This window comes from Nicrophorus vespilloides, unplaced genomic scaffold (genome assembly GCF_001412225.1).
Source record: "Nicrophorus vespilloides isolate i.1.1-1 unplaced genomic scaffold, Nicve_v1.0, whole genome shotgun sequence".
In the NCBI taxonomy this organism is placed as follows: Eukaryota; Metazoa; Arthropoda; class Insecta; order Coleoptera; family Silphidae; genus Nicrophorus; species Nicrophorus vespilloides.
The window spans coordinates 160,052-187,860 of record NW_017098951.1 but is presented as its reverse complement, the minus strand read 5'-3'; the positions used below and the strand labels follow the sequence as shown (position 1 = coordinate 187,860).

The window sequence follows — 27,809 nt, the reverse complement described above, 5'->3', positions numbered from 1 at the left end:
TAATAAATATGATTAAATTAAATAGATATTTACAAAATAGGATGATACATAAAATTTGCGTTACATAAATAATTAGCTTATCTAGTTTACGTGATTTATATGCAATCGATGTTCGATTCGCATTTATGTACACCGTAAATCGGCAGAGACACTTCGATGTAAAGGAATGATATGTACATGTTGCATAAATGATTTTGACTTAGTCGTTTTGGTGCATTTATGGAAGCGTACATATTATTATTTACAATACTAAATAATGTAGTATACAATGTACAGAAAGCGTAGCGTGACTATTTACAAACTGTGATCCATTCCTCGACAGTGCAGGTTTGGCATTCGACGGTGCAGCACCACATGAATTTGCAGTTGCATCTCTCTGTCCGTCGTCTTCGCACCAAATTGTATCCTCTTCCGCAGCATAGAGAACCACAACTGTCGGAACCAGTGTTGTTCCTGTTGCATTGTCGACCCATTGTTCCGCTTACGTCCAGATTGTTGTCGCGTTCGCAGAAATTCGGCGATCTCTGATAATATAATAGATCATATGCAAGATTTGTCTTCTTTTTGTTTTTATTTCGGATGGTCCACTCTTTGAATTTAGAACTGGATTTCAAGCGCCTTTTTCTGGCCTGCTTCACTCTGAAATATAGGTGTTAATTATTTTTTTTACATCATTTATATAAAGCATGTTATTCAACAGTTAACTTAGTCAATTAAAAATATGATTGTAATAATTGCTAGTTCGACTTTTTTACTTCTACTCCATGTATTCCTCTTTGTATTCTTTTATTTATTATGAAAGTTGAAAGATATTTAATCTATATTATTTGCGCTTAATGATTAGAGATTTCTTTTAACTTTTGTCAATTATTTTTATTAAATAGAGTGTGCCAGTATAGCATGTCCAAAAATTGTTTATGTGCCATCTGTTATTATTGCGATTAGTAAACCTTGAATATTCGTTTGATTCTTTGCCCATAAGTCACCCATGAATCATAATCGCAACAATTGAAGTTTACAAGGAAATAAAAATATGAACGTTTTTAGAAAAAAATAATGTGTTTAAATCCGGCAATTTTTACTGAGAAATCCTATATTAGTTATACGATGATACTGATTTATGAAAGTATAACAATATAAAAGTACATAAAATTTTCATTGTTTAATGCTGACACAATGTTGATTGCATTTTTTTTTAATATTATTCAATTATTTTTCACATATAATTTATCAAAACGTTTGTCCATGTTTTATTTCAGATTTATTATTTATCCGTATTATTTTAATAATTTAATTAAGTAAACTATTAACGTAGATATAAAAATATAGGTTATTTAACTTACACATTGAAAGTTTGAGTACTGTCGCTACCCAAATTGGATTGATCCACAAGTATAGCACCTCGGTATCTCTCCTTTAAAAGTCGACCTACATGCCTGATATCTGGTGCAGAACGCCAGCACGTTTTCAGTCCGCAACTGCCAGACATCCCGTGGCATTTGCATTTGATTTGCATGTTGTTGGACACAGCCTGAAAAATAGTTATTGTAGTAGTAAAATATAGGTTATATGACCCGGCGCATCCACAATAATATATCAAATATTTTAGTTATGCTAATGTTTTAAATACAATAAATATTAATAGCATTATTATATTATTAAGTTTTAATAATATTAGTATAACTTTTATATAACAATATTTTTAAATAACAATATTTCATATATAATAAACATAAACTTGATTTTGCACGGTAGATTGCTTTCAGAAGAATCCGCTTAAAATAAATAGTGCACAAAATATACAATCAATCTGAAAAATCAGGTTTTTCACATTGAAAAAAGCATAATTAATGCGATAAACAGGTCATAAAATGAAAATTAAGAGTTTTATTTTTATTTTACATGATACAAAAACGAAGGCATGTAATACGTATAGTATATATATAATATATATAGTATTTATAATAAGAAACGCAAAAGTTAATATCATAGATGTACAAAAAAATGCATATGGTTTACAGTTATACATGTGATAATCTTCAGCGATATGAAAATACCCTATTTCATGAAAACAATTGTTCTTTGTTGGATATGTATAATGATGTTAATAGTAGCTGAATATACTTTGATGAATTTATTTCCTTATGGATCGTACATACTATAAATTAGTTGCTAAATTGAAATACGTCCCATTACTGTAAAACTATTGTATAGTGCAGGGGTTCTCAAACTTTTTCGGTTTGCGGCGCCCTTAAGAATATTTCCGCGCCGCCCCAAGTCAAAAGATTGGCGCCCCGGGACCTCGCAGTTTGGGAACCCTTGATGATATAATGCAGTGGTTCTCAAACTTTTTGGCCCACGACTCCCCGAAGAATGGGTATGTGTAGAAAAACATACCGTCTGTCATTATTTTTTCGCGACCTACACTTTGAGAATAAATTTCATCTAACGAGAGTTATAGAAAATGTATGTTAAGTAGTCTTAATAGTATGCAATAATTTCCTAATAAAAATAAATCTACCCAACTGTAATAAATTTAACTAGTAAGTGTCTTTAAATTAAAAATTGCCACAGGATGTTGAATGCCATTAATAATCTCTCCAAAACTGTATGTTGAATTTAAATAAATTTTAAAATTTATGTTGGAATAATATATATGATGCTAAAAGTAGCCGAAAGGTGTTTGGCGAAGTAGAAGCATTATATTTTATTGTAGCTACAAACAGGAAAATAGGTAGAACAAATAGGTATAAAAAGCGAGTAACGTGGATAGATAATAGTAATGAGTGTAGTCACTAATCGCGGCGCTGTGGCACTTAATGTGCGTATAAAAAGCGACTTTCACCACCATAGCTAATGAGTGAAGGAACGGCGCGAGGTGCACTTATGAATTGGACACGGCCAAACAACAAGTAACGCAACATGCGAGACCAGAAGGATAAAAAGGCCGCAGAAGGGACAGAGAGAACTGGAATGAATGATGGTAGTTTAATGAAGATCTGTTATCGATAGAACTGCCGGACGAAATGTCGTAACCGTTAATAATGTAATTAAGGCCCTTCGACTTGTGCACTTGTTCACTGCATGCGGCCTAGCCTAACATAACCGGCAGCGCCGTCTCCGATGATCCACTTCCGCCGGTGCGACTCGTTTATGCAATCATAATACAACAACGGCAAAGGCACCAAGAACTACAACAACAACACGGAGGCTAATGATACTCTATTATGTTCCTAACAGCTACGTGAATGCACCCTGACATTTCCAAGAGATTAATGATACCTTTCGAGCAACGGAACGTGACAAATGTCCATCCGATTCTATCTGCTGCCAACATTATTATGGCTCTGTTACTTGCCTCAAAACCAATAATCATAAGTCGTTTGGTCGCTCTATTGACAAAATGTCGTCTCTGCTTTCGAAACAGTTAAAGCTGTTTGAATTCCTTCCACTATTTATTGAATTAGATTTAGATCGCCACAAAATCGTTAAATCCATTAATAATTAAATAATGATTTAGATTATCTGAATCAATAATTTTTATTTAATTAACATACATTGATTGATTGCAATAATTAAACTTAACTCATATATAATAAATCTATTCAATTCATAAGTTTGTTGTCTTATATCTAATTGACATTTAACATGGCACTTAGCAAAGTTTACTAATATAATTTAAGTTAATAAATTTCTAGTATTGAAATAGAAAAATTGTTAAGGTAATAAAAACTACATGTTTATAGTTGAGATAATGAAGGAAACTCTTGATTCTAGTCTAACTCATATTTAAGAATAAATCATAAGTAAAAACTCGTTTAATTAATTTATTCACAAACCCTAAAACTACATATTATTGATCAGATTTTCTATTCTTGGGACACGACAAAATATATATAATATTCTATTATCTAAATTATTTTTTTTTAAATAATTTTTAAAAAATAAACAATTTTATAATTAATAATTTCTATAAATTGCCTTTTTATTAAATAATAATTTAATCAACTACATCTTATTCTTGTCTATTATAACAATGTAAATAATCTACTATTTGCTCAATAAACACTAATAGGTTTCCTTATATAAAAAATACTTTTATTTCAATAAAAAATTACTTAATAAAATAAAGTTGAATTTACTCTTGTGCAATTAATTATCACGAAACTTCAGTACATAAAACATTAATTTTATAAGTTACAGAAGTTCCAGTTCATTGTTAGTCTTAGGTTAGTCTAAGGTTAAGAATCTAAGCCTTGGAGCAAGAAGTGATACGTGAAATCCCAAAAATTAGACGACCACTGTTGTAAGGTATATCAAAATTGGAGAATGTATGAGGACTTCCAAAAGGAAACTCTACAGAAACATATTAAAAATAATATATACTTAATGAGTTCCCCTCATTGTCATCCTGTTTGTAACAAGTTTGTAAAAGGTTTTGTTCATTTCATAGGATATAGTAGTTTTTTTTAATAGATTTATATTATTAGTAATTTGAATCGATTGTATTACATTATAATTTTTGAAATAATGTAAATTGGCCATTACATCATAAATAAGTAATGAATTACGTCGGCAAATTAATTGCTATTAGAAGGCAAATACTGTGTCGATATCATATCATGAGTGTAAATTCAATGTAATTATTAATTAATTATAATTGGGTACAGTGAGAATATGTTTAACGCGGAATAGTAATTAGTCGGATTAATTAGTTATGCGAAGGCATGTGTCTAGTTAATTAAATAAATGTTCATACTGTTGTTGCAGCGTGTGCGCTACACGAAGTAAGTTATTACCGTGCAGAGCAATTTAGTAAATTAAAGTAATAAGTAATATCCTTGCATTAAGAAAATAATTGAAATGCGAGGGGGTAGGAAAGGGGCTGTTCACGAAATAACCCCTTTGGGGCTTTCCTTTGATGTAATTAATCCTTGGCCGGAGATATCGAGGAAGAGAGGTATGGAATATCATCCCATTTATGATTAATGTATGTGTATAAGTGTATGTGTGTGTGTCTGTGAGCGCTAGGCTTTAATAATGATAATAACGGTATAAAGTCGGACGATTTCACTCATTGAATGAGAGCCATTTGTATCTCTGGATCAACCCCCTTTCTGTGTTTATATTTGTATGTGTGTCTGTGCTCTTGTTGTTGGGCCGCATCCCTCCGGTTGTGTGCGTCCGCTGTGTCTTTGAAGCACAATGCCTCTTCCACTCTCTGTGTGTCTGTGTGTTTCTCTTTATGGACGGATGTGCCGCTTTATCGATGGACAAAATCGCACTAATTCGACGGAGCGATATTTGCTTAAGTGCACGTGAAGATCTTTGATGTATATGGTGTACGTGCATCATCAAGGCACTCCGGCAGATGAGTGCAATTGTGTAATTTAGCAGTACAACCTTGTAATTATCCGGGATTTGTGTTTGCCGAGAGGATGTTTTCACTGATATGAAAATGAATATATTCCGAAAGGCGCGAGTGTGGTTAGTGTGTGTTTGTGTATGTATGGGAGAGTGTTATATTGTGGAGAGATGATGTTGATGATGATGTGGTGGTGGTGGAGAGGTGGTTTGGGACGTAGCTCGAAGTGTCTGGAGTTTTGAGTTAATGAGAAGACCAGCGCGTGTGGTCCATAATAATCATAATAACACGAACTCGTGATGGCGGGCCTTTGTCCGAACTATGGGAAGGCGGAGTTCCATCTTGCACGCGGGGAATCTTCTCTTCTTTTACCCAACACCAACAGCACCACCACCTCACGGCCACCTATCATTATTCTAACTGACAACAATAACAGACTACTCTCTTTCTTCCACGCATACAAACAAACACATACACTCTGTCTCATCAATGCCTTATTTTCATCATCTATTTTCTACTTTAATTTGAGCCACTAATTTTCTCATACTTCGATTTTAAATTAGTTTAATAATTGATAATATTTTTTTTTGTTTTTGGACAAATGGAATTTAATTGTTATAATAATATAATATTATTATACTAACTAATTAGGTTTCTCATTTGCATTTTTGTTCTTGTAACAAATAATCTATATTTGTATAAGAAATTAGGCAGAAAAACTGAGATTGATAGAAATTGGGATAATAAAATATTTATATAAAAAAATATATGAAATTAATAACAATTTTTCACTGATGAAGAAAAGAAATATATTCCCTATTTATTATATGCTATCAATTAAATATTGACTTACCATGCGCCCAACTTGGTTATTATGTACAATAATCTTGGAGTGAAGATCAGAGGCTCTGTCCTTATTGTCGAGAAGCATTTTTGAGAAGCGTATGCCGTACTGGAGATTGTGCGAGCATCCGCCCCATTTCCATGGAGATTTCGAAGCGCCCTTTACCCGGTAGGGCCGATGATCACATCCGCAATTGACTAGTCTCTCCTGGCTGCACGCTTTCGCCACTGATATAGTCACGCCAGCCGCCGAAAGGGCATACGCAAACGCTGTTTCTCTATAACCTAAAACAAATAAAAAAATAGATTTTAGTACATAAAAAATCATTATTTCATTTGTTTTTATCAATTTCGACTAAAATGATCTACGACTTTAGTTCAATAGATAGTTTGTAAATTGTTCCCTCCAATGAGTAATAGTACTATAGTAGTCAAACTTATTTTGCTTTTATTAGTAATTTATAAATTTCATCAATTCGATTGTAAACTTGGTAGTTTGAATAATTTAGATTATGTTTTATATAAAATTTAAATTCAGAATAAATTAAATTCTAGTTATAAATGGTTATTTTTGTAAATTGGTAAATATATATAGTAAAAATAAATTGTATGGGTGGCTATTTTATCTAGTAACTTAAATCATATTAGGACGTAGTTAGTGAGGTAATGTTAATATATTAGAGTAGTTTAGAGTATGTTATTTTAGTTTAGTTGCTACTTAGTTAATATATAAAGCATTCTATTTTTATTTCAAACATTTTGTTTGTCTTAAGTATTGTATAATTAATATAATTATATAATTTTTGTATAAATAGTATTACTGTTCTTATCATTTATTGCATACTTAATCAACTATTTACCATGTTTTTTTAGCAAACAAATGTTAGCTAAATAAAAAGGAAATTTATAATATATTATGATTTCTACAAAATTATGATATAAATGTTATCTGCAATTGGATATAGTTTAATGGTTTAATTTTTATGAAGTTGATGTATGTGCATTCTGTGCAATGCGGTGGTGGGACAAGAAGATAATTGATGGAAGATGGTGGATTGTTGGGATTAGTATGTAAGGTTTGTTTGCAGGCAATGGCTTTTTCGACGCTCAGCATTACATCGTGTACATACATGCTTCCCAGGCAAACAGTAATACGAAGTAGTTTTTGTGTTGTCCTTTGGCGTGCAATCGCGTGGTGGATAGTGGTAGCAAGTGGCTTATCAGCCGTGCATCAGAATGATGAGATGGGTAAAGGCCATCCAAGTAAAGTGTATCGCGTTGGAGATAATTTATATGAAAATGTTGGGAGCCTGGACGAGTTACACGGCGACGATTATACCTTTAGAGGCGCACAATTAGATAATCAGTGCTGGTGGTCGTTGGACATTCGCAGTGGACGTTAGAGGACCATAACCACGATCGGATGGCTTCTCTCATTCAAAACAGTTCCGTTTAAACGGCCTTCTTATATGGCAGCCGGTGTAATATTCGCGAATGTAGGTTCGCAATTTAGTTACAATTTGCTGGCACGTCACGAGCAATACGTAGATTGCAGCAAAAAAATATCGCCGACCGCATATGGACTAACCGGACTGCCATTTACCTGCTTGTAAATTGCACATTATCTGTTTGTGATTTAAGATATTTAATCATTGAATATTATATTAGTTTCTTTTCTGGTTCTGGTGCCTCTTTCTTTGTTCCCTTTTTTTATATATATCTGTTATTCCTTTTCTTTTCACTCTCTCTCTCTCTATCCTTGGAGATCGCCATACGAAGCCATCGTCGGAGGATGAGAGCTTTCCATCCCTGTCCCACCCATTCGATGACCGTTCGCTACATCTCGATGGCATTATGGCATTCCGGCATTCATTCCTCTTGGCCACTCGTCGCTACCACTAATTGAAACAGTTTTTGAACCACCGGACGGCGGCTAATTATATTTTATATACCATATATCCGAGCTGCACCAAATGGGGCGAACCGCAAAAACGTAACAATGCCAATTCATTTTCATTTTAAGCACATTTTCACCACCCCGACGGCCACTCAATACCGCTTATTAACTTATTATGACCGCGTGGTTATGCTTCACGATGGACTTGGATTGAACCATCTCGACGGACACATCGTTACTGCTTACCAATAACGCATTCCTATACATCCCAACAAATTACCGATCGCAATTCCGTTTAACAGTTATCTAAATGTTGACAAACACTAAATTTCATTACTGATGCATTAACATATAAACCAATTCCAAAAATATGACTATGATAATCATAAAATTAATAGACATTTTTAATTTCCTACTTGATTTATTTGTAGTTACTCATATTTACATAATATTATTAGTTTATTTTTTTTTATAAACTCCAGATTTTTATTGTAATAATATAAATAAACTTATTAGCTGCATTTTCTAGGAACTGCAGGCATAAAGATTACTATTTCTGCAAATACCAACTGTGTATATTTTGTTTATTTGTTTTTATATCTCTCTATCCTAGACCTTAAAGTATTATTGTACTTTTATGTATATAATTAAACATATCATTAATAATATAGTCATACCTCGATTAACGAATATGATGCGTTGCTTCTTCAGTAGTAAAAATAATAATGACGAGAACGGGGGATGCGTAGTTTCGTAAAGATAATGAAAACTTTTTTAAACAAAGAACTTTTCTAATAAATAAACCGTCAAATGTTTTTAATGTTATTTAGATATCTTTTTGTATCTTTGGTTGTTAATATTATTTCCTCAGAAATATCTTCAATTTTGTCTTCAATTTCTTTGTCCTTTAGATTCAATAAATTTCCAACATACACTTCAACTTGTTTGAAACCTGTTGATTAATCCATCTAGATTACTTCATTTCTAATTATTTGGATATTATTTTCTTCTACTATAACTTCTGGCAATATTTTGCACGAAACTCTATTTTAACATTTCTTAATGAGCATTTACCAAAAACTATCAATTGCGTTTTTATTGATGTATTTTTCCAAAATGTTTTAATTGACAATTGCTTTATATAAATGAAATGATTACGGAAGCAATGATGCTATATTCTGTGATCCAATATATGAATTTCCTGCTGGAGGAAATACAACTTTGACAAGAATACAAAATACAAATATAAAATAGATTTTTTTATTTACTTTCCATATTATATTAAATATGTTTTTTTTAAGGTAAATGGGTCTTAAAATTGAGGACTTCATTTCATCAAAACTTAGTTATCACAAATAATGTTAATTAAGGTGGCTGTATGTGATAATTTATAAGAGGAAAATGCAGATAAATTTATTATTACATTGAAAATACTAAGATCTATAAATGATGGTGAATATCCCCATTTGGTGGAAAGATTTCTCGATATCTCTTTGACCCAATTTGCGGCAAATATAAATAAATAAAATACAATATTCCTTTTACCAATTACAATCATATGATTGATACTTTACGAAAATTTGATTAAAAACTATAAATTTTTAAAAAAATAACTCATACATTTTATAGGTTAATTTCCTCCATATTTTATACAATTTTTATTTTATAAATGTATACTATTCATTTCTGTAAATTAAGTCATTGACAATTCTTGACGTAATGTTTATGAAAAATATTTAATTTTAACTAAAATATCTTTAATAGATTTAACGTTTTTCATCCAGTGACGAGAAGAGTTAAAATTTAGATTAATTATGCTTAGATAATCCAAGCTAATTGATCTAGAAAGTATACAATCAGTGTTTGTTATAATATTCTAAACGGAAATCAGCGTAATAATTAGTTTATTCTTTCGTTATAATAATATAATAAAATAAGCTATTAACGTAAATTACCGCATATTCATTATATCTATTAAAACCTTCATTCCTACATTTGTGTTAGTATGTTAGAACATATTTTCTAAATAACATATATCTTTATTGTATCAATGTCCTGCTTGAATCTAAACTTTCTTTATTAATCCCTGAGGCACTTCCACACCTATTATCTTATTATTGCTATGAGGCTTTTATATTATGATTTCTCCCATTATATTTATTTTTTTTGTAAATAATATAGAAAAATAACAGGATTATTTCAAAAAGCGCATAAAGATTGAACTTAAAACGCAGTGATTTAGTAATTATAATTAATCAGATAGAAGGTTGTTTCTGCGTTGTAATATTGAGAAACTGTGCAAATATATATTTAATCTGAGATGGCAATACAGAAGTAAAATCTAGTTCAGTCGTGTAGTTAGAGGTGCTTTCGATGTAAATGATTCATTATGGAGTTAGTATGTTAATATAAAAGAGAGATTAAATGCAAATTGGTGTTGGTATAATAAATTTGTATCTTGTGAGGTCTCGGATAAAAATGGAAATTAGTTTAATAAATAGTGAGTGTAATTGCTACAAGGCGTATAATTTGTAGTGGCAAGTAGTTCCAGTTTGCTCAGTAATTACTTTCATATTAGTTGGATATGATTAAAATCTCACAGTATCATGTCTTCTTTCTTGTTTTTCCCCTTGTTCACAATCCTTCTCGATTGCTCCTCTCTCTCTATCTATATTCCTTCATACTTTTGCTGCAGTTTATTTATTTTTAGCATCTTTGCGGTCGATTGCAATCCGTAATTAGCGGCGATTGGTTAATAATACCATAAACAAGGAGGAAAAAGCGAGCAACAAAAGCGGGTTCGGATCTCTTCAGCTTTCAATAAATAAATAAGCTCTCTTGCATATAATATGAATGCGGTGCCGAGAGTACAGCAACAAATAACCTAAACGTAGAACGGCAATAAATCTATCTCGACTCACGTAAGGTAACTACATACAAGGTATGAGGGAGAGATAAAAATTTTGAGGACAAGCACTATATAGGGTATTCTCTGCTACTGGATAATGCTGCATTGAGAAAGACAGTGGCTCGTAAATCTCGCATGGCTCTGGACCAATACATGTAACATTTGCAGAGAGACAGACACAAACACACGCACGACGATCGAAGATGGATCGTTCTTCCCTCTACCACCAATCCTCCTCTCGTGTCGTCTCCTGGCTTCAATTGAAAAATCCATATTACAATATTCCAAGAAGTTTTAATTGCACAATTATGTTGCCGCAATGAAATCCACCAACAAATAAATAAACTAAATGCGATAGCTGTCTTCTATATACGAACATATTCATTATATATTTATTTCTTACCCAGTTGAATAAATCACAAGCTAATAATGTTCAGACGGAAGCAAATATTTCATAATGAAGATTGCATCATCTTTCTTACAATGCTTTGTAATAATACTTCTATCATTATTTGTTCCCATTGTACAAAGAATATTGTATTGTCTTTTTTTTCTTCTTCTATAATTAACAATAATGTCGAATGTAATTGATTTAATATACTTAATTTATCTTCAACGATTTTATTTTAATAGATAGTTACTTAAATCTACTATAGTAAATTGTATAATAAAATTTATTGCAACATATATATAAAAAGTTATATTTTTCATTTGTATTCAGCAAAAAATAACCATTTACGTATAAAAACTCATTGTATACTCATTTTGTAAGAATACATTTTTATTTTGCTTAATTAAAATTTGGTTTGTTTTGAAATTTTTCGTTGGTACTTTAATAAAAATCTTTTAGAAAAAATGTTTTTCATGAAATTTATAAATTCAACTCTTAATTATTTTAATTTTCATCGTGATATTACATAATTCAACATCTCTATTACCTTATCTTTATAGATGTGAATAGTTTAATTAAAATGATGAAAGAAAAGTCATATTCTTTTTGCATTGGAACAATTATTTAACATTTAAACTTTTGATGAGTTAATATGTCATACTTTTCTATTATAATTCTATTAACCTTTAACTACTCGCGCACTGAGATTTCTATGAACTACTCGCGCATTGTATTTTATACACCACATGTATTACTGCCAGACAAAGTGCATATATGATTGTATTACGACAAGAAAAAACTTTTTCAAGTTAACTAATGCTTTTTTTATTAGATTCATAACTATTTGTAATACATTATTATAATAATTTCTGAATCAAAATTGTCGTCATTGCCCCCTATATAAGCGTGAGCAGAGGTATCAGAGAGCTGCAGAGCAAGAACAACCATGCCTTTTTTTTGCGCCGCAGTCAATACAATATTTCAGCGGCATTTAGTAAACACTTTGGGCTTAGGTTACGTTAAATGTCATAGGGGAAAGGAAATATAGATGTGGTATCATTTCTTAGAAAATTGGTGTATTTTTTTACACTGGCGCGAGTAGTTAAGGTTAAGTTACAGATGTATAAGAAAATAATTATCAAAAATTTAAATATTGCAAAGAACTTGTTAACATTTTAAAATGTAATGGTTACTTAGTAGTTTTTAAAAACAGGAGTAAATGCAGTTAATGAGAGTGCTAGTAATGAAACATGTTCATTCAAATACATTTCCAAATAACAAGATATATCTAATTCAGAAATGTAAAATATCTCTGCAATTCAAATGAGCTGATAACGTTTATTTACTATTTTCAATTGATTGTATTTCTTCGATTCATTTAATTCAGTAATTCTTGAATCGAAAACAGGCGCATAACTCCGTCGCTATTGAAAAGATAATCGTCCTGAAATTTATGCAGTGCTAAAAGCAAGCACATACTTTCCAATGCATTCCTTTCTCGCTCTCTCGCACAACGATGAAAAAAGAAAGGAATACAAGCTTCCACACAAACGTATACATGTACACACACAGACACACACTCAAAATGTTATTTCTTCTTCTGTAATTTATTTATTACAATGTCCGACATCTGATATTGCCTTTCCAACACGGGGAATTAATTTTTATTACGCATTAAACTAAAAATAATACGAAACGAACGGCCGAAAGGCTTTAATGATTTTTCCCGGAGAAAACAAAACGCTTATTGTTTACAGGGTGATCATTACTGGGAATTCGCCATTAGAAGATTTCTCCAACTCTTTAAGAGCTTTAGCAGACTTTAAAACATTCCTCGAAACCGCAGTATGTAAGAGATTCCAACATTTTTATTGCGTTTAATCTCGGTCTATATAAAAATTGACCATCTTCATTTTAATTAAGATGCATTACTACATTTTTTTTATTTAAAGGAACGAAATAATTCATATAATTTAAAATATAAAAATAATATAAATGTTAGCCAAATATTTTGTAATATTTTAAATAAATTTGAATACAAAAAAATATACAGGGTGCAAAAAACATGAATTTCATGAGTTAACGATTAACTTCAATGTGATGTCAATTATCGAATATTGATATCGAATTAAACTAATTAAATGGTATATAAAGTTGTCATCTTAAATGTAATAAATAAAAATTGGTATAGATTAGGTTTAGATAGAATTTAAGTTAAATTAAGTGTAAATGGTGTTCATTACTAAATTGCATTAAAAGTTCTATGCTTAAATATAATGATAAAATAATTTACCTTCATATATAATACTGTCTTATACTTCTATACATATAATACACGTGTCTCAGAATTTAATTAAATTTCACTAAAAACAGTTGTAATTATTTGACGTTTATTTTTTTTAATTCTTGTTTTCCATCTCCAAACTGCATACACTTTTTTAAAGAAACATATTATTCTGGGCAACTTATCTCAAAATATTGTAATTCTTGAAGAATAGAGATAAATTTATGCACACTGTCTAAGTACTCAATTTTGTTAGATAGATTAAAAATATGCCATTACTAAAATAAATATTGATAAGTATTGTATAGTAAGTAGAATTTTTAGATACTTGAATTATATATCGTGAATTCTCAACATTTATATACCTGGAATACAATAAGAAGTTGAAGAAATCGTAGTTTCTCATGAATTCCATAATCCTTTCAGTTTAAGATCATAATTTTCTTGCATCGAGAGTGTTGTTTAAATGAATGATGAAAACTGGGATTTAGTACATCCTGCGTAGAGTTGATATTGTTCATCTTTGTGTGGCAAGTCGCTTGTAAAAGGAGTGTCACGTGTCTCGTGCGAGAATTGTTCGCGGAATTTAGTTCTCGTTCCAACATCGGGGCCTCCGTAGTTTTTTGCCGAATCTGAGTGTCAGCCGCGAATGGATGAGTCCGATGGCCAGTTTTTGCATGCTAACTTTCATAAATCTTTTGTCGAGCCATAAAACACGCAACTATATTAAAATCACGAAGCGCGCACCGTACAAATCAGGCGATTCTTTCCTAGAATTATGATAAAGGCAATGAGTTGCATATACAACTCAGATAATTGGTATGGAAAGGATACACTGTTAAAGTGTATATAGAAAATGTTTAGCAAAAAGCAATATAAAGGAAAAAGTCGAAACTACTTTGAATCATTTCTAGAGAAATATGCTTATATTTACTTAAATATCGTGTTTCAATAGATTGAAATTTAGTATTTAAAGTTTTGAAACTTTAAGACCAAAGCATGATTGTTTTTGAATGTGAAATACTCTAAATCTTCTTTGTATAATTGGTGACATGAATTTGTAACATAACTAAATAAATATTCATTGTTAAGTATATTGCCAATTGACATATGAAATTACAAGTACTTCTACTAGTTTTGTGCATATATTTTTTATTATATGCAATACTTGACTTATTACTTGGCAAGTCCAGCAGACTGCAGTATGACAATCTTATAATTATAAAGAATTATATGAAAAATACTGTCGGTGTAATCTAAATGTATTTGTGACATATATTTGTTTCAGTTAGAACGAACATCTATTTCAGTTTCACTATCACCAACTTGACCTAAAACCACTATATTTCTTAATGTGCAGTAGGCGATATATATGATATATAAGTATATTTGTGATATAGTGGATAGTATGGTTAAATAATAAAAAAAACGGTACCTTTAGTATATAAGTATAGTTAACATAAATAACATTAAACAAAGTCTATGTAATTTATCAAATTGAAAGGCTGTGAATGGTAAATTTCATGATTTAGTTGTCGCGTTGATGATGGACTAAGACACCTTTCTTCGTGTTAATGGTTGTATGCATGTTTGTGTGTAGAACGAGTTTCCGAGTATTGCGCAAGATTAATTAAATTATCATTTAAGTTTTATAAGTGTAAAATTCTTGAGTGTATATGATGTGTTGGAATTTTAAGAGTTGAGAGTAACACTGTTTGGTAAATAGAATCGTATGTCTGTTGGCAATTTGTACATTACACCGTCGAGTATTAAAAAGTGTGTAATTATAAGACCACCTAAGTGCCAGCAACAAATTGTAAATGGATGTGCTCAAGACTATATTAAGAAAACTGACAATTATCTGAAATATAGTAATTTGCTGAGGCTTGGCTTGACTTGTCCTGGCTTCTTCTGTTACTGCTTCTGTTGTTGCTGTGGGAATTTGCAGCGCTTGTGGAAATGAAAATTAATTAGTAATTTATCTGTATTGGAATTACAATCCGTACCATATAAACAAAAACCGTCAACAATTTAATAATAACCTGGGATGGACGTTTATGGAAAACCTTATAGCCTTTTGTAAACACTTTCTATTAATTAAAAGCGATGCCACTAATTGCATCAAACGTTCGTTTCGGATTCCAAGTCACCTGTCTTTTTTTCCTCTCTTTCATTCTTCCTCTATATGCAGTCTTCCTCAACGCGCATTTGGCGAATAGCTCCTCGGGGATTCGAACGGCTTTAAAAATGAGTAAAAGGACGAGCGAGGAAGATGGAATCTTCTCAGAAAAAGAGCGAACGAAACAGATTATTATCTTATTATCTCGTCCGATTTGAGCAATTTTACATGGATCTTAGGAATAATTAGATTTTCGGTGACCGTTTCATCCTGATCTCCGATTGTCTGGGGGAGCATAAAAGTGTGATTTAAGGCTCGTGTTAGTTGCGGTGACTTAAGAAGGGTGCTGCTGCTGTTGCTGCTGCTGCTGCCGCTGCAGGCGAAGACCAACCTACATAATACGCATTTCCCCACGAAGGAAAGGTTGACATAAATGGAGCTGTCATCGCTACCTACAGCGTTGACACCTGGATGACAACGGCCCTTGTGTATTGTTTGCAAATATATTGCTACTTATTTCCGTTGTCAGCCAACAATGCCCCCGATACAAGAAAACCATTTAAAGCCTGAGCTCTGCCTTCCCACCAGACATTTACATAAATCGTAATAAATCTCATAACACAATCCATTCGATACTTTTGTTCTTACTCCCAGTGCATTAAATATATTAAATGTGTATTACAAAGAGAAAAAGAACAATTAGATATTTTCATATAAAATAATAAATCGTTAATTAATAAATATTTATTTATTAAAAAATAATAATGATCAAATAATTTATTGAATATTCGCTCATATATAATTAAAAGGTCTATTGATCGCAGGGTTTCCGCACATCAAAAATAATAATAAAATTAATATTGATAAGTATATTTATTAATTATTATTGGTATCACATTTCATATTACTATAATATGAAATAGAAAAAGGATTTTAATAATAGTATTGTGTCTTACAATAACTATGTTATTACTACCCTTAACTTTTTGGACCAAATTTTAATAAATAAATATATAATATAAAAATACGTTCATTATAAAATATTACTGTTTATTAGGTTTCAAACAGATATTTGTATGATAGTTCACAATATTAATTTAGTCTCCTTATTTTTAGTTCTCCTTATTTCTCCTTATTTTTGGTTCCTCGATTAGTTCGGTTTCAAACAGTTCGGAATTTTGGCAGAAGCAATTAATCACAATGTGCTGTATTTTTTTGTAATCATAATATTTTCAAGAGTCTACTAATTAAAATCAATTGAATTGCCTTGTAAATAATTATATTTTGAAGTTGAAGAATCAATAACCTTTTAAATTTTTTTATTATTCACTTTAACTTTTAATAATAATAATCATTAGTTATATATATTAGACTGTTGTTTTTTCGTCTAATTTGACTTTTATAATTAATAAAATAATATTTTAAATAGTGAAAAGATTTTTTTTTTAAAGAATGTCATTGCGTAGTAGATTTTATAAAACAACATTATGGATTGCATATTTTTTTCAATGTATGAATCATGAATACAGTGAATCATTTGGGATCACATCATTCATACACCTTCTCATTTTAATGCCAATCCATAAACCGTATTTGAATCGCGTCCCATTTCATATCTCTAACACCAATAATTCCTTACGAAAGACCTTTTGTCTGGTCAAATGTCATATTTAAAATACATTTGGAGCAGATAAAATATGCTCTTTTCTCCGAAATCCAATAAAAATATCGCATAAGTAATTTACAGATGACGTTCATTGCATTTTAATACGATTTAAGTGCTTTTGATAAGCTACAGTCATCCAGATTTAAAATGATTTATATTGCAAACTAAGTTATCACATTCAATTCTTTACAAGATATTATTTTGTTATTAAAGTCAAAAAAGGAATTTCTTAATTCAAATATAAATAATGGTTGAGTTTATCTTTAATATATTAATAATTTAAATCATTAACAAAATAATATATGAACCATTTTAATATGTTAATAGTAAACAATTTCTAACTCTGAAAATGAGTAATATTTCTATTATATAAAGATATTTATGAAAATTTATTTCATTTTGTTCTTCAACAATTTGATATTTTCTTATAAAGGTATTACGAACAAAATTCCAAAAGCTCTAATTTGTTACAAGGAGATATATAGTGATAATAAATTAACAGTCCAAACAAAAATTGATAATTTCTTTAATAAAATATAATATTTTTGGAAGATATCATTTTGTCGTTTTTTATTAAATAATTGTAATGTCTATATTGAAAAGTATTTGTATGTATTTAGTTTATTTTAATCTATTTTTTCAAATTTATGCAGTCAGTAATACGGAATTTAACATATATAACAATAAAATTCATGATAAAGTGTTGTAAGATAAGTATATTTTGAACAACCCGTTGGAACGGAACTAGTTCGTAAGTCTTAAGTATTAAATTTTTGGTTAATAAATTCATTATTTTTAGGTTGATACATAATTATGATGAATATTATAATTAAAATGTTTTATTTATTAATATTAATATTTGTTATTAGTCCTTTGTAACTTTTTGTTCTATTATTTCTGTATGGAATTTTTTAATCTTGTTTTTTTGTAATGTTGCAATAAATATTATCAGTTTTTGTTACTAAATATGTTATGTTGTTGTTGGAGCTAAAATATATTTTTTTATATTACTATTTACATAATGTATAAGAACTTTTTCATATATTCTGTATTTTGCAAAAAATGAGTTTAGGTTTGTGAATTTTCCTTTTCTCGACTTTATTTATTTTATATAAAAACGTATATATTTATGTTTTCAAAAAGTATCAATTTTTAAATGTTTTTTTTAGTGAGTGGTCATTGTTATGGTTTGACATATTATCTCAATTTACGGTGAAGTCTCTATACCTAGATGGCAGCTCTTGTGGTAGGTAAACTGGTGGACGTTATATTATATTATTTGTCTGCCTGGTCGACAGTGGACAGGACGGGACAACTTGACTGACATCCAAACATAATTGTTTGTAATAGCTTTACGACTTTTACCAATACATGTGATCCCTGTCGTTCTATACAGAATGTGCGATGTCTCTTGCACGGCGTTTAGATACACCCGACGATGGATGAAGAAGTCCGGGTCGTTTCTTCGTATATAACCAGCTTAGAATAATGCACAAGTAATAAAAAGAGGGTGGAGCGGAATATAAAATTATCTATGCATTTTTCATTTCATGCCTATGTGTATAGTTATTATTATTTTATTATGGCATTCGTCGCTTTTTCTATATTTTCAATTATTATGGTGATACCTTTTTTTGTGTCGAATAATAGTGCATATATAATAATAATAGCGTATATTGTTACGGTACAAAGGCCTACAGCATACTAGATATAAGAAGGTATGATTTCAAACCAAAAGAAATGACCTTTTGTTCCGATAGTCACAGTTATGAAACAAATTGAGTAATTTATATTCGTAATGTTGCCAATAAATACACATAATTATTTTTGGAATATTCTAGTCTAACGGATTCGTAATAATTTTCAAAATTCTGTCGATTAATATTAATAATATCTATTAAATTCAGAACTTATGAATTTTCTTATCACTTGCACATTTTTAATACGCAATATATATTGTGATAAAAATGTGTCAAATTTAACTTAAAATATAATTCGATTAACACATATTTTAGTCACCTACAGTATTTACCAACGTTTTTACAGAAATGTAAAAAAAAAGAAATTTTAGTGGACATTTTAGTTTAATTTTGTAATATCTGTTGAAGTATTTGGTCTTAAATAATTATTATTCTATAATAAGGAAACTTTATTCAAATACAAAAAAAAGTATTTTATGATGTTCAAGAATTAATTGTATATAATTTATAATATATTTTCAAATAAATTAAGGATTTTTTGTGTTTTTACCAATTTGTTTAAGTTATCTGCAATTAATATTTTTTTATTTATGTTTTTAACTGATTTTTTTATATAATTATATCGATAAATATAAAAATATAATCATAATCAAATAATTATGATTATATTATTTTTATAATAATTATAATAAAATATAAAACTTTTATAGGACTATTGACCATAGATCTTTACATCCAATCAATTACTTATATTGTTTCCTAACTCATTGTCACTACGCAATATAGAATGTTTTCGTATTATGTTACAAATATGTGACATACAATAGATTCGATAGAAGTAAAATTTCATATAAATTTGTTATTGATCTATGCAATAATTAAAAATAAAATATTTAAGATATCAATGATTACTCATTGTAACTTGGTCATATGTTGTCTATGCAATTCTCTAAATTATACGTATGTATCGTTTCCTTGAAATTGCATGCGTTTTAATTAATAAAAGAACAGATACGTATTTTGTTTACTGCTTGCCACTTTAATTTGCAAATAGTTTCTGAAACGCCAATGACTAACGTAAATCGAGCAAACTAGCGGCGTTTAGGAAATCGAGTGATCATAAATATTAATTCCACTAATGTTGGAAATAAAGGAGAGAGCGAATGAGTCAATTATGCAACGAGTTGCAGGAAATTCATTCTGTCCAAACGCAATTTCCTTGTAAATATACGATGTATTATTGTTGTTATTGCCTACGATTGCGGCCACTTACCTTTCTTCAGAATGGAACTGGTGTAGGGGTTCTGTTTGTTAGCTAAAGTTGAGCAGTTCCATCTGTGCGTTTGGAATTGATGCTGACACTCGGACATAGCCTCCTGGAGTCCTTGTAGTGCTGCAACCGTGACGTCGGGCTGCTTGAAGCACAGCTCCTGCTGGAACTTGGTGAAGCCTGGAATCGTCCTGCAGACAGTATTGTCAAAGATTGAGGCTATGGGCAGCGTCGACTGCATGGCCATTTGCTGATTCAGATTGGAGATTTTGCCGTAAACCCTGCGAAGAGCAAAAAGATTTCAATTATGTTCGGGGTGGGTGAATGCATTACAGGATAAAAGAAGAAGAAGGATATAAAAATGTGGTGAAAGAAATACGAAAGAAGAGAGAGAAAATGACGGGGCCTTCGATAATCTGGAGCTGGATGGCATTCCAGCAGAAGAATGCTAACATGTAAAATGTGTGGACACACGTGGGAAAATAGCCGAAGCGAATAAAATTCATGCCATAGCTCTAAATCATTTCTCCCCGTCTTTGTTTCACTAATTAGTGACGCATGTGAGCCTCTCTATCATTCGCTACTTGACCGACGGACGTCATGGGACTCTCTTGATAAACGCGACGATACCGAGTGCCTCACTTTATATTATTTATCTCTTCTCTTCGTCTCCTCTTCTCTTCTTTTTTTTTCAACTTCTTCTTCTGCTGTTCATCCGAGTCCGCTCTTCAATCTGGTATCAGATTTACGCTGGTTATCTTCCACTACCCAAACTGACAAATTAAATTCAATTACTTGGCGATTTACTAATTCCGATCGAACATCACTTTGTCCACCCCGATTAACATAAATATGCTTTTCGTTCGATATATATTTTTTTTTTGGGAACCTCGTCGGGAATCGTTTCACATGTCCTTTCGGTCATTTCACAATCCTACATAAATTACCATCGGTAATGGCAGATGAACCAAATACACTCTTGTAAAGGTTAAACTTTATGGCTGCTTCCTTGTAGCTTGTAGATTGATCCGAGAGCAGGGAAAGCAGATTGATCGACTTATCTGAACGTTAATCGATGCACTCAACATTTACATGCATGTATTCAACAAATTGAGATTGATAATGACAATTTATATTTATATATAGGACGAAATGGACGTCTTTTTACGTTTCTCCTCCTTCGTTTTGCAAACGCTCTTTGCCGTACACCTAATTTAGTCAGGCATGAATATTTATCCGTAGACCATTTCAATAAATTACGTTGCCTACTAAAATGCAGCCAATATAATTGTTTAAATTAAACGTTATTTACATATCGTTGCATTCAGCTTGTTTAGAACGCACACTCCTCCTGCCATCAGATCTCCACTCTTCGCCTCTCGTTCCTTCTCCTCCTCCTTACAGCAACCCGACGTTCGCTTATTTTATTACGCAATTTATGTGACTTCGATACTCTCAAATTGATTTATTTAATTATTTGTAACAACAATCAACTTTGCGAACGTTCCGATCTAATCGCTTCATCTACAAACTTGTATTATTCATGCATGCAAACGATTTACTGCAAACCCGGCAAACAGGATTACGCAATTCATTGCGATTCACGTCGAATTGTTATTTAAATATTTTACTATTCTCTTAGGAAACAATTTTATACACAACAATAAAGTAAAGTGACTTTATTCAGATATAAATTACACGCAATTACGTTTACGCAACTCTCATTTTCTCATACACGGCAAGTATTTAACTGATAACAAACCAATTGCAAATAAATTTATAAAGTGAATATATTATTGAAATTGTTTCTTGTGGAATATTATTCTTAAAAGGTTTTATTTTCAATAAATATAATCAACATTACAACATAATTATTTTAAAATAAAATATATAATTGAATATTTAAAAATAAATTTAATAGATATCACTGATTTATACTTTATACAATAATTAGTATTAATTAATAAGACTTAATCCAATTTATTCGCCTTTATTAAAACAATCGTACAAGATATTTATTTTTTATCACAAAACATATTATATTAATGTATAATTAGTAAATATATATATTTTTTTAACTTTATATTGTACTTCAACTTTAATTTTTATATAAATAAATATACATAATACATATTTTACTAAATATAAAAATTAATTATATTTTTGGACAAAAAGACCAGTTATGTATGTGAAAATAAATAAATTTTCAAAATTAATTAACTAATAGAAACACGAATAACAACTGCAGTAATCATATCTACATTTTAAATTATATCATTTGTTAATGCCAATGCAATTTATTAAAATAAATATTAGTAGCGTAGAAGTTCAACTGAAGCTGATCAAGTAATTGGCTGTATTCAATGTAATTTGCATAATTACGTGAGCTAAAGGGTATAAGTATAATACGCTATGTATACTGGCTACACCTCGAGTTATTATTGATTAATGTCTTTTTGACTATGCATAAAAAAATGAGGAATCGTGGCTTTAGAATGCATCTATTATTCAACAAATCTTGAGGATATGATTGATGAAAATGATATACCATTACACAATCGCAAATATTTGAAAGTACTCCAATTATTCTCCTTGATATAATGTAATTTTGTTTAATTTGCTTACGACATGAGCTCATCCATTAGTAAAATTACGTGGAATTTGTTGCATAAATATGATATAATGTAATATATTTTTTTGTAACTATATTATTTTTAAATTTAATTTTTAATATATTGTTTAATCGTTGTTACTTACATCAATTATGTTCAATAAGATAATTTATTTTATGAATAAACATTTATTTTATATTTGCAAAAATAAATATTATAAAGATCTTCTAAAATGTTGCATATGGTAGGTAGGTATACCATATAGGCATAATAAAAAGGGTGAGTTTGGATATCGGATATTTGGGATTGCGTAGGTCTTCTCTATCAATTACTAAGATAAGCAATCTGAAGTCTTACTGGAGCGGCAATAACCACTCCAATCGTAGCACTGGAAACCTGGTTGAACCTACCATCGGTGTATAAAATTGCGTGGGCAGAAAAGAAATACTCCTATTGGATGAAAACACATGTATGCCAGTGTATAATCAATCATATCAATGTATAAAGTATCACATAAAAACATATTTTTAGTATGTTTAAAACAATATATTTTTATTAGAAATTAAATTTAAAAAATAACAAACAAAATATTATCTCATAATCGAAAACTTTATTTGCAAAGTTTTGATTATGAGTTTGAAACAAAAAGAAGATATTAGAGAATTAATTTTTAAAGGCAGATTATATTTCAATATTTTAATAAAATATGATAAATTATATTAGTTGTGTAATAATTCATGTTTGTTATATAAAATAGTATTATTGATAATTATATGAAGAAATGTTTGTTGATATCAAAGAATGTAAATATAATCTTTAATATTCAATCCCGGTTATAACTGTGGCCGAAAATAAGATTATAAAACACAACAATCAGAGAGACAAATATTTTTTTTGTGGCGAATGCACCAGAAATTGAAAAAACACATCTGATTTTGTCATTTTAGAAGAAATGTCTTCGTTCCAGTAGTTTGATACAGTTTCAGCTCTTTTCAAATTAATAATATTTTGTCTGGTTTTACTTTTTCCATATTGAGAGAATTAATAAAGATTCACTAGTATCAGTAATCATTAAGTTCCATTCTGTGTCATGGAATACCCAATTCTCATTTAATATTTAGCTATGATTTTGAAAAAAAAACAGTCTGTTTATGAGATATATATAACATTCGTTAATATTCCTTTCCTAATAATTCAGGGATTTAAAACGTGGAATCAGGAAAAATTAGTGAAATGCTGGGAAAAATTCACTACTTGTAATGTTGTTCAGTAAGTGATCAAACGTAAATATATTTCATTGACTTGAAATACTAAATAACAAATAAGTATTTTCATTACTGAAAAATATATGGATCTACAAAAATATCGAATGTTCAAATTATTTTATTCATATTTTAAATAGTTTTGCGTAATAGTATTAAATAGACAATTGTAGTATTATTAAATAATTAGTACGATTATATTTTTTTTTTTTTGTAAAAACATTATTTTTTATAATTGTTTGAAATAAATATTAATTATATTATAAGTAAATGCAACAATTTTCGATTTCTTCTTTATTTTCTCAAAACAAAAAGATGATGTTAGGTATGTTTTCACAGGTAAACTTCTGGAAATTTACGAATACAAATTTATGGTCTAAATATTGTGATGTCGTTTTTAATTAACAAAATGAAATAAAATATAGAAAAAATAAACCACCCATCATACTTCATTCTACCAATAAGAGTAAACCGATATTTAATGAGCACAAATACGTTGTTCTCGGAAACGACGTGTGCAAATCAAACACCTGAAATATTCCACGAAGTGACAGTAAAACAATAAAAAGTGAACGTCACTTTACGTAAATATAATAAATTTTGACAAAGCCTGTCAACCTAAGAATAAAAAAAAGTATTTACGCTCTTCGAATTCACGTAATTTATTACAAAAAAAATTGTATATATTTATACCCAACCCAAAAATGAAAAGAAAATAAAACGAGACATTCGAGGTCTGCCGAAACTCCTCCCACATTTTTACATATCAACCAATAAGCACGAAATGGACTTAAATAACTTTTGCAGAACGAATATATATATTTTTTTAAAATAAATATTTACATTAAATTATGCAATTATTATTACATAAATTTGGGAAATTTAGTAATACATTAAAGGTATGACTTGTATTATAAATTAGCGTGTTTTCATTTAAGTTATAAATAGAACGACGTAATTAACTAGAATTTGTAAATAGCATTAGTCATTCGTATTTATGCAGAGTGCACTTGCATTTATTGCGATAATTATAATAATTACAATTAATATTGGAATAAATTAAATTATTCATAATTGCGCCAATTATATTTCAAGTGCGTGTTTATTTAAGTTAAGGAAATAACGTGGTCGAAAAATGCAGATTAAAAAAAATATCTTGGGAAGAAAATATATAACTTCTGGAATATCTGCGTGTGTTGGAAAAATCAAAACCAGAAATCAATTAAACTAATTAAATTAAAAGTAAACAGAATCATTATTTCCATACTCCTGCTTTTCTGTGATTGAAATACGGAGAAATCGAAATCAATTGAACTACAATTATCTTCACTTTTAATTGAATACAATATACGTAATTTCAAGAAAAGTTTGTATTAATTTCTTATATAAATTCATTTAAATATAAATTATATAGTTACTTTTTACATAATTACATGAAGATAACTAATTATGATAAGTATTAATTAGTTTAATTTCAAGTCTAATCAAATACAGTTGAGCAAAATATGAAATTAATTTAAGTAAACCTAATATAAAATAATATTTCCATTAAATCCTATAAAAAGATTATAATAATTCCATTTATGTAGGGCAATCTTATATAACACATCTAATTCTGTTCATTATATCTATGCCATATAAAATATTTAATTTACATCCACTTTCTAATTGGATCCAGTCCATAAATAAATTAAAACAGCCAAAAGTAATATAAAATGACATTAATTACTAATTATTTTCTATTTCGGTTCACGTTGAAGCAATAAACTATTTTAATTATAAATTAAATCAATCGAAGGAAATGGAAATTACAACTTGTATTTATAATTAAATTAAATATAATCAGTCCAAAAACTTATTTAAAAAAATAAATAATGATAATTCAGAAGAATGTAAGTATTTGTTGAAATTACAATTATTTGAAACCCTCTAAATAATTAATATAATTATTTAATAATGATTTAAATATATTATAGAAAACTAGTAGCAATTTAAAAATTAAATAGTACAGTAATAAATAATTTAAAATAAAATTAATTTACTTAAATCACAAGAACTTTTCACCTTATATTTATTTGTCATTCTGTGAAAACGGATACTTTAAAGAATTTATATTACCTGTAATTAAAGATTTAAAGTAATCATATCTTATTAGAATAAAATTAATGAAAGGTATTTATTTGCATATGCTCATATTTTAAAAGAAAAGTAATTAATTACAAGATATTACAGTATACATAATTGGTCTTATTTTACATATAATTATCAAAATTGAATCCAATAAATAAATTTAATTAGTAGTTTAAATTATTACTTTAATAAGTTGAAAATTTATTATAGAATCAAGAATTTATTTAAGTAAAAGTTTTGTCGAAATTATGTTTTAATTGGAATAATATTTTCTTTGAAGCTAGAAAATTGACAGTTGCAAATTATGTTTTTTTTATTAGAAAACAAACGAATTTAGTTTTATGTAACTTATGTATTTATAAATTGTAATAGAAAATGCAAAGTAATTAATGTAACAATATGAGCTATGTGAAATAAGTAATTTGCAAACTATGCAGTTTGTGAAATATAAGATTGAAAATGTAAAATGGTGTATATTGAATTGGAAATAGTTATAAAGGACTTTTTTGAGCTTACCATGATTCAAAATTCAAAGATGAGAAAAGAATCACCACCAACGTTATGACAGTTCTCATTTTTCGGACATTGCACCGCTTTGGTAGGCCGAGTTTCCGCACATGAACAACTAAGATCACGCACTTGTTCTGTTGTTGTTGTTCCTGTTTTTGTTGTTTGTCACCGTATTGATTTACGCCATAGTGTGCCGTGCGTCAATGATTGAACTAGTATGAAGTGTGATTAGTTTATGGTTCATTCTATTGCGCTCGGAAAATGGTTAAAAACCAAAAATAAATAAAGAAAATAAAAAATGATGAACAAAATAAATAAGATTGAAAAGAAGGGAAAACAAAGCTACGGCGAAAACGGTGTGTCGTTTTGTTGTTGAAAATACGAATGGGTATTGTTGGTGGTGATTGGTCGGTCGCGCGAAGTGAGAAAGCGCGCGCGCGCACAGAACTTAAGTACGCGTCCGATTTTCTTGGTAGACGGTAAGGGACTCGATAGGATGGGATGTGATGTGTATTGTTTATGGTGGCAGAGACGCGCTGGATGTGAGGCTGCCGCCGTCGCAGCCGCCACCGGAAGTCCGCCAAGGGGGACCCGGAAGTGGATGGGTCGGATGCGATCCGGGCGGGCGGATGGCTAGGAAGGTCGTTCATTGGACGATGTGGAAATGGGGTATGGCGCACGCAGCGACCGACCGGGCTGCAACGCGTCGAGGGTTGAGAAAGGACCCGTGGTCTATGCCCCATGCATACATCTACACACATGCACATCAGTCGGTCGGCACCTACCGTTGCCCATGAATATGCGGGGGCAGAGGCGGGAACAAACCTAGTGGGGGTTTACCAATTACAACCT

At 29.9% G+C, this 27,809-nt stretch overlaps 1 protein-coding gene across 1 annotated transcript; it reads right to left on the bottom strand.

Moving 5' to 3' along the window:
- Positions 1–45: 45 nt before the first annotated feature.
- LOC108563686 (protein Wnt-10b) lies at positions 46–27,566 on the bottom strand. Its single transcript, XM_017922431.1, has 5 exons — positions 26,964–27,566; positions 20,447–20,724; positions 6,219–6,493; positions 1,344–1,531; positions 46–639 (listed from the first exon to the last, which is right to left on the bottom strand). The coding sequence occupies exons 1-5, from the start codon at positions 27,020–27,022 to the stop codon at positions 291–293; spliced, it is 1,149 nt and encodes a 382-aa protein (XP_017777920.1). The 5' UTR covers positions 27,023–27,566; the 3' UTR covers positions 46–290.
- Positions 27,567–27,809: the final 243 nt, after the last annotated feature.

Excerpts from the sequence above, each read along its gene's own strand:
- LOC108563686 (XM_017922431.1), bottom strand. The coding sequence starts at position 27,022 with ATGAGAACTGTCATAACGTTGGTGGTGATTCTTTTCTCATCTTTGAAT. Across the intron at positions 20,725-26,963 it reads TCTTTGAATTTTGAATCATG|GGTTTACGGCAAAATCTCCA; the intron begins GTAAGCTCAAAA and ends TGCTCTTCGCAG. Across the intron at positions 1,532-6,218 it reads ATAACCAAGTTGGGCGCATG|GCTGTGTCCAACAACATGCA; the intron begins GTAAGTCAATAT and ends ACTATTTTTCAG.